The sequence below is a fragment of the Arachis duranensis genome, chromosome 2 (genome assembly GCF_000817695.3).
Source record: "Arachis duranensis cultivar V14167 chromosome 2, aradu.V14167.gnm2.J7QH, whole genome shotgun sequence".
NCBI lineage: Eukaryota > Viridiplantae > Streptophyta > Magnoliopsida > Fabales > Fabaceae > Arachis > Arachis duranensis.
The window spans coordinates 60225691-60234919 of record NC_029773.3 but is presented as its reverse complement, the minus strand read 5'-3'; the positions used below and the strand labels follow the sequence as shown (position 1 = coordinate 60234919).

Genomic DNA, 9229 nt, shown 5'->3' with positions numbered 1-9229 from the left:
AGAAGACGATGAGGAATAGATTATTAGGGTGCGTTTTCATTTTCTGTGAAAGTGAAAATAATAAAATCCTGTTATCTGTTTTTACCTCCTGTTTTCACATTTTCTTTCACAAAATCCAAAAGACAAAAAACACTGAAAATAAAAACAGAAAATGAAAACGCAAACCAAACACATCCTTAAATTTTAGTTTATCTTAGATTCTGAGTCATATACTCTATATTTAAGTTTTATGGTTTATATTATGTTTATTGCTTTTGATGCCTTGACAATATATGTTTATGAATTATGCCTTTTATATTTTATTCTTGTTTTGATGGGAATATATTAATAGATTATTAGATTTTATTATAAACATTTATATCTATTCCATTATGGCTGCTATAAGCCTCAATGTTATCCGGTATAAAATTATATAAGAAGGATCCCAATTCCTAATGCTCTTATTTGTATTAGTGGATAAATGACTAAATTTGAGGTAAAACAAAAGGGATTCGTATTCACTGGTTTTATTATTACCCCAATTTAAATCATTATTCACATTTGTTTCCTAATCCAAAATGTTTTGAGGACATTTTTGTCGTTATCAAAAGTGATGCGTCTTCAAAAATCAGGAATGATTTTGGTCGTTTACACTTTTTTAAACAATAAGATAGATGGGAGCCTTGAAACAATGGTTTAAATGTCTCTGGGTTACCTCAAAGTCACTAGTCCAAGCAATGAAATCAGCCTTTGATGCTTGTATTTAAGTTACACTATATATTATACTCATCTAGTGTGGCCCTCTCCCAAACCTTGTGTAACGCAAGCTGCTTTGCACTCGGCTCCCCCTACCCCACACTTTTGTTTTAAACAAAGAAAAATATAAATGAGGGCGCTAATGGATTTAAAGCTCTAAATGGGGGTTATGCAAATATTTCGAGGATAATCCTCACACTTGAAGCAAGTAACATTTCTAATATAAATGTACTTGAGAGGAGTATCATTAGACAATCCATTACTTTGGGATATTCCACAACAAACTAATGGCCTAAACAAGACATATCACTTAGACACAAGCGTGAATTGCTGTGTAGACACTGAGTTAGCATGTGAATTACCTTTTGCCATGTTTTGGAAGTCTCTAGTGATAACCATTTATGAAATCAGAGAATGGTTTGCTGAATATGGGGTCAGACTATTTGTGTGGCAAATATTTACAGCTAGATGTTTTGCTATGGGCTGTCAATTTTCAAATGCATCAAAATTGAATTGAAGGAATTATCTATGGGTGTTGAAATTTTTCTGGTCATCTTGTAGGCTACAAATCTTTTGTATGTGGACCAACCAACTGGAACCGGCTTTAGTTACAGTACTGATTCACGTGACATTCGCCATGATGAAAAGGGAGTTAGCAATGATCTATATGACTTTATACAGGTACTTGTGTTTGCACTAATTATTATTAGTTACTAGTTTTCCAATTGTATCTCTAAACTTCTTTTCATCAATGGTATTTGTTGTTATTGTGCTGAATTTGATTTGAGTAACTGGCTAAGATTCACCAATAAGAGAGTATTAGAAGCTGTATTCAATAGTGTTTCCAGAATAGTGTCTTATGAGAAGTCGAAATGAAAAGGTCAGTATACCTTGTTTCGATTCGAATGGTACAAATAATGATATTCTTATGTCTTGGTACAGCTCAATCTCTTAAGGCTTATATGTTTTACTTTATTCCGAGGTTATAGTATCCACTCTCTTTGTATTGCCCCTGCCCCTTCTAAAGTGAGTGACAATAGTGAATAGGGATGTTACCCCTGTCAGTTCAAAAGTTACAACTGGTAAAATTACGCCTCACCCGCTAGTTTATACTAGGCATAGGCCGTAGTCAGGGTCCCAAGAGAAAGAGTTGAGGCTGGGAAAATTATTGCAACTAACTTGCCAGGTGACAAAGTTAGTGGGGATGCTGCATGATTCATGTTATTCTGTTTTGGGTTAGAGAGCAGGATATTAGGGAAGTGGGAGAATGCTGAGGGAATACTTAGAATTGTTTGCTATACTCTAGAGTTGGGACAGAGACAGAAATCTAGAATTTACTATCATTGTCTATCTTTCTATCTTCGGTGCATAATAGATAGTCACTATCTGGAGTATTTAAGTAAAGTGCGCACCTTTAATGGTAGATTTTTAGTTAAACAAGTTTTTTGGGAGGCAATATAAGCATTTGACCTCTATATTAGGTAAAGCTCATTATTTCTTTAGAGGACTTTTCCTCTCAAACATGTTGAGAGGTCACTAATCTTTTGTTTTCCGCTTTGTTGGGAGGGGATGTCTTTTCCTCTTGCTACCTTGTATCATTCTTATATATACACACCTGAATGGGAGCTGAACAACACTGATTCAGTCTTGTTTCCTTCAGTCTTTCTGTATTAGTTCCTCCTATCTTAAGTTTCCGGTTTACAAAGAGACTTTGATGTGCAGTCCTCAGCTTGCGCAGTGGAGTTTTGGTGAAATGGTTGGGCTACTAGATTGTGACAATTGCTGTGAGCAGCTAGAAGAGGAGGATAGCAAGGGGGAAGGAGGGGAGGGAGGGTGGGGGGTTGTAGTGACAGGATCACAGGAACTCATTTTATGATCAAGTGTGTACTAGAAAGAGATATAGAGTTGGGCTCAGGTACTGGACCAACAAATTGTAATGAGTTTGAGGAAAGTTGGTTAGGACTTAGGGACTGAAAGGAATAAATAGCTGACTGGAAGTTAGACTTCCTCAAGATTGTGTATGCACATTCTTCCCCGTTTCTAGGGTTCTTTAGCACATTTCAAGTTGAGGGATGGCCAACTCAATTTGCTTTAATATTAATACTTCATGCTGCAATATGCATCTTCGACTTGCCAATGCCGCTGGTTATGGTCTTTTAAATGCTATTAACTTCAAGATTCTAGCTACACATAACAGTGCCTCAATGCACTACTCTCATCGAATGATGGTTGCTGAAATTTGAAAGTGTGATCACAAAAGTGCACCCAAACACTGAAGTGATGGCCACCGTTGGGTTGCTTTCACAAAAGTTGAGCACTGCTTTGATGTTGGAAGAAACCCAAAGTCATCAAGGTTAACATATGAGAAAGAATTTTAGTAGATATGTAAAATGAATATTGGAGAGGTATCTTAATAGTGATTACCAGCTTAGAATTTTGTTGTCAAGCCCAAATGTAGATGCAAGCTTTTTATACATAGTAGTAGTACAAGCAATAGACACATGAAGACAAAGTAACAATAATTTAGAAAGACTAAACTATCATTGAAATAGTTTTATCATTTTTTCTCCAGGCCTTTTTTGAAGAGCATCCGCAATATGCAAAGAATGACTTTTTTATTACCGGTGAATCATATGCTGGGCACTATATTCCTGCATTTGCAGCTCGTGTCCACAAGGGAAACCAAGCTAATGAAGGAATTCATATAAACCTGAAGGTATGTTACATTATATGGTGAACAAATCTAATTATCAGTGCTAGAATTGTGGTTGAGTGAAAGCATACTTGCTTATCTTATTTTAACTATTTGAACAGGGATTTGCCATTGGTAACGGTCTTACTGATCCTGCAATTCAGTACAAAGCTTATCCGGATTATGCACTGAACATGGGCATAATTTCGAAGGCTACACATAAGCGCCTTAACTTACTCTTGGTCCCAGCCTGTGAATTGGCAATAAAGCTATGTGGTAATTTATAATTTTAAGGCTACACATAAGCGCCTTAACTTACTCTTGGTCCCAGCCTGTGAATTGGCAATAAAGCTATGTGGTAATTTATAATTTTCCTTTGATTAAATGTTTCTAATGTTTTTCTTTTCTTCTTATTTTTCATTTTTTATTTATTATTATTATTATTATTATTATTATTATTATTATTAGAGTAAATATCCCAAATTGGTCCCAATAAATTTTGATTACTTTGGAAATCTGTGAGATTTACTCCCGTTAGATAGATTAGTCGCTCTATCATCTTCAATAAATTTTTTTATGTGCATGTTGGACAAATAAGTCCTTAACAAATTTATTAGGGTAAAGTATATTTTTCATCTCTGAAATTTGATAAAAATTTAAAAAATATCCCTAAGTTTTATTCTATTTCAATTTTGGTCCAGAAGTTTTCGATTTGTATCAAATATACCTTGGCGGCTAATTTTGGAAAAAACTTAGGATCAATTTCTAGTAACAATTTCACAAAAATAACCTTCAACTCAAGCAAATTAGATATAGTTGTCATGTATTATTGTTGGATTGGTCTTAAGCTTTTTGAAAATTTAGCTGTTAGGAGTATATTTGATACAAATAGAAAACTTATGAGACACAATTGAAATAAAATAAAACTTAGGGATATTTTTGAGACTTTTCAAAAATTTTAGAGACAAAAAATATACTTTACCCAATTTATTATAAGGCTATTAGATCCTCAGAAAATATCACTATAAGACAAACTAGTCTTGCATTCAGAGGGACCAATCTGTCTCGAGGATCTCTAAAGCAATAAAATATACATATTAGTTATTAGTATAGTATTTCAGTTACAAAAAACTGTGTTCAAGACACCTGAAAAAAGCAAAGAAAATTTAGTAATATCACTCATTTTTTAGAATAAAATGGTTTTCTGGGATTGATTTCTAATCTATGATTGTACAATTGCCTAGATGTATATAAATTGGCCTCGATACTCTCGTGCATTATAGAGACATTATTCCTTATTAGTTATGTCAATTATTCTTGGATTTTTGTTCTTTTCTCTTTCTTTCCCTGTTGTTATGCGTCATATTACTCACACGTCAACTAACTTGGGTTGGTCGAGTGGTAAGCTCACTCGTCTAGATACCGTGGAAAACCAAAAGAAATATTACTCACACATCACTTATTTCTGCTATACATCTTGCTTATCATTTACCTGCATATATATTAGCTTTTAAGAATATGATAGGCATAATTGAGTTTCTACAATTTATATTCTAAATTATTTGAGATTTTTACTTTTATTGAGTTCATTCAGTTTTAGGTTATGAAATTGTTTATTGAAAGCACAAGTTTGTTGATTATTAATTATGATGCTAACCACAAGTGGTTCTGTTGTCCTGGTCATTCAGGGATTCACAGTGTTCAGGATCCTTCCTTGATTCTGCTATACATCTTCCGGCTGGCTTTCTTTCATTGATTTTTTCTTTATCTTTTTCCTTTTCTTGCCTTATGCTTAATATTTTAATCCAAACCTTTCAGGCACTGACGGAACAGTTGCCTGTACTGCTGCATATGTAGTTTGTAATACCATATTCAGTGACATCATGTTACATGCTGGTGATGCAAATGTGAGTAAACTGAATTCTTTCTTTACTGTGTGGTTGACACATGTACTTAATTTCTTCTTTAGACCTAAATGACTGCATAGCTTTCAATCCACTTTTGACCATCAAATGAAATGTGAATAACCCACTCTGCCCTCTTTGAAACAAGGGTCACCTCTGGTTTTGTCGGTGCTTGAATCAATTTTGTCTTCTCTATATTACTATATCTCTCGATTCAATAATTTTATATGAGGAGTTACTGAACTCAATCACTTGTTGTGGTTACTCTTCAGTTTTTTGTTGAGGTCTATCCTATGGAGGTACTCAAATTGTAGCAGTCATCGATTTCTAGGTTTCTCCATAAACCTAATTGGTTAGCTTTACCCTAATTTATGCGAGAGTCAAAGAATGACTTTTAATTCTGAGACGAGCTCTTATCAGTGTGGAGGGATAGAGCAGTAATAGTGCAGAATCTGTCTAGCATATACCCTGTGAGCTTGGTGGAATTAGTTATAAGAGAATTTCTGAAAATACCTACAATCTTTTTATTTCTCTCACACAAACGACACTCATTACCATGTGCAAGAAGTACTCAGCCCAAGAACTAAACAGATGTAGTTGTTCCATGCGTAGATTATACAAAATATTGATGTCCTACATCTTGTTTTCTTGCTTTAGTATCTCCGAGTCCAGACAGATAAATTGACCACTTTCCAAATGAAAAGTCTGTTTCATAAATACCTCCCCATGACAGTTTCTTGGTTTATATAGACCGTAGAGATAATCTGTACATAATTACAGAATATACATACTTAACTACTGTATCATAATTGATCATATGAGATTGTAACTGATCTTATAGTATCCTAAATAATTTATTCACAGATATTCTAACATTAACATAAGCTTTGATTCTGCAAGTTGCTTAGTACTAACTGATGTCTTGATAGTTTTAGCGATTGCAAACTTAAAGCAGTTTGAATATTTTCAGAATTTTGAACAGCTTTTATATACTTATGATGCAGTACTATGATATCAGAAAGAAGTGTGAGGGCAGCCTCTGCTATGACTTTTCAAACATGGACAAATTCCTGAACCTACCATCTGTTCGGGATTCACTTGGGGTTGGGAAAATTCATTTTGTTTCTTGTAGCACTGAAGTTTATATGGCTTTGCTGGTGGATTGGATGAGGAATCTTGAAGTTGGTATTCCTGCCCTACTTGAGGATGGAATCAAATTGCTTGTTTATGCTGGCGAATATGATCTCATCTGCAACTGGCTCGGTATGTAATTTACTACTAACACATTCAAATTCTGATAAATTTAAGGCTTAAATAAATTTTTTTATTCCTATAAAATATATGTTTTTCAGTTTTGGTCCTTAAATTTTTTTTCCGTGAAATGCTGATGTAACAGGTTAAATGTTGACGCTCTAAACTAAAATCTTGACATGGCAAGACATGCCATGGCTAGAGAAAACTAATGGCAAGAATTAAAATAGACAGCTTTTATACTAAAACAAAAAAAAAATGTATATTTTATGGGGACCAATTGACCAAAAGTACCTTAAATTTATTCATATTATTGAAATTTCTGTGCATGAATTGGACATTTTCCTTGTGGTACGATTTCATTGATTAGGTAATTCAAGATGGGTTCATGCCATGGAATGGTCTGGTCAGAGCCAGTTTGTAGCCTCACCTGAAATTCCTTTTATTGTTGATGGATCAGAAGCTGGACTACTCAAGAGTCATGGACCATTAAGCTTCCTGAAGGTATCGGTATCTTTTACTCTCCACAGAAAATGCATCCATGCTTTGACATGAAAAAATTATCATTATCGTCACTGGCATCACTTGTTTTACCGTGGCCAAAATAAAAAAAACTTGTGCTTGTGCAACGTTAACAGCATGTAGTGCTGAAAAAACGAAACACACTGATATTTCATACCAACTTGTATTTTTTGGTTCATGATCACGGGAAAAATGCTTATTTTGTTCACTATTTCATGAAATGGAAACAGGTTCATGACGCGGGTCACATGGTTCCGATGGATCAGCCAAAAGCTTCATTAGAGATGTTGAAGAAGTGGACTCAGGGCACCCTTTCTGAATTCAGAGCACCTGATGAAAAGTTGGTTTCTGATATGTGAAGTCTTGTTGCTCAGTTAGTGAAAGGGAACAAAAATGCAAGAATTGGTTAGAGATTAATGTACCGAAAGGGAACAAAAATACAAAACTCTATGGACTTTGTGCTTGTATATTTGCTGGTTTGTTGCTTACGTTGTGTGTGTTTTTTTAGGTTCAACGTAAATCTTGCTAATAGTTTAAGAAAGGGGAGTGCTAGGTAAACGATGACCATCTTGAACAATATGAACAACCACCAATCAAATAAAAACACACTACCTCCAAATTACTCACCTAAGTTAATATTAAAATAACTATCTGTACACTTAGTAAAATGAATATCCGATATATTTTATTGTTCATATTATTTAGTATTTTCATTATCTACCTATAATTTTTCTTTAAGGAATTAACTTCCACGAGTTGGTAATGTAAAAATTCTACAATCTGAAATATTTGGTTGCAGGTAAAGAAGGATGTGGAGGAGTTTTTAGTAAATATAGACGATAAGGGCGGATGCATTTATATATTGAGCGTTCAAAATAATTGGTTTCATGGAATTGATCCATATCCAAACTATAGCGAGTTTGGTGCTCTAAAGTAATTTGCATGTATGATCTCATCAAATAAAATTATTTTACAGTACCGCCCTCGAGAAACTTAGTGAGATACTATACATTTTCTGTTATTTGGGCATTTATTTTAACCATAAAAGAAAGATGGGATGAGTTAGTGTTAGAGGTATCAATTAAAATGGTCTCCCAATTTTAATTCGATAATTAAAATGGTTTTTTAGTTGGTTTAATTATTATGTAAGTTTTTATAGTTTTATTGAATTTTTAATTAAGTCTTTATATTTTTTTTTCAATTGGGTTTCTAGACATTAATTTTTTTTTCAATTTAGTCCAGCTGCGACAAAACCGTTTGAGATAACAGCATATTTTATTCAAAAATCGAATATTCTCATAATTGGGTTAGAATAGCTAATGGAACTCACCTCCATTTTTTCAAAATACCAAAACAACCCTTAGTATTTTGTCCCAAAATTAAAGAAGCCTAGCCAGCGCTTGTTCTCTGAAGTCTGTGGTGTTTCTCCCCCGTTCATTTGTGTCTTTGTCCATCTGTGTTGTTGTCGTCGTTTTCTTTGGCGGCGTGAGCGTCGATCGTCGTCGTCCATCATCCTTGGTCCGCGCTACACTACTCTGCTCTGTTTGTCTTTGGTTTGCGTTGCACTGCACTGCGTCTGCTCTGTTCGTCGTGTTCCGCTGCCATGCCTCGTTGCGCCGTACCTCACTTTGCTGCCTGAAGTCGATCTGCCAAAATAGGTAAGGAGTTATTTTTTTTTGTTTTTCAAAGTTGATGAAACAGGTTTAAGCATATGATAATTTTTTGATATAATGGTTTATGAGCTGGTTACGAAAAAATATAACACTGGTTAAATACCTATTTGTTGAATTGATTTCTAAATTCTTTTGATATAATAGTTTAGGGTTTAAGGTTTAGGAATTTTGTTAATTAATGAATTGACATATGAACTAGTTTTGCTGATTATGAATTTTGTTTATTTTGATTTTTATTGTTGTGATGATGCTGTTTATTAGGGTTCTATTTCCCTTTTTTCATGTAGTAATGGGGATTTAGATTTCATCATAGACATACATCGTAGTGGCAAGTTACATGATACATGGCATGGGTTAGAATATTTGGGTGGAAGGGTGTTGGAAGACCTGCATTTTGAGCTCGATGAATGGAGTTTGCAAGAAATAGTTAGTGAGCTGAAGAAGTTAGGGTA

At 34.3% G+C, this 9229-nt stretch overlaps 1 protein-coding gene across 1 annotated transcript in view; it reads left to right on the top strand.

Annotated features, from left to right (window-relative positions):
* The window catches only part of LOC107474520 (serine carboxypeptidase-like), a 10530-nt gene extending 2731 nt beyond the window's left edge, over positions 1-7799 (top strand). Inside the window, exons 3-9 of the mRNA XM_016094145.3 lie at positions 1297-1416; positions 3308-3451; positions 3550-3703; positions 5246-5334; positions 6336-6594; positions 6953-7086; positions 7335-7799. Coding sequence (XP_015949631.1) covers positions 1297-1416; positions 3308-3451; positions 3550-3703; positions 5246-5334; positions 6336-6594; positions 6953-7086; positions 7335-7463 — 1029 coding nt within the window. The 3' untranslated portion in view covers positions 7464-7799. The remainder of the gene's footprint in view (positions 1-1296; positions 1417-3307; positions 3452-3549; positions 3704-5245; positions 5335-6335; positions 6595-6952; positions 7087-7334) is intronic.
* The last annotated feature ends 1430 nt before the right edge of the window (positions 7800-9229 follow it).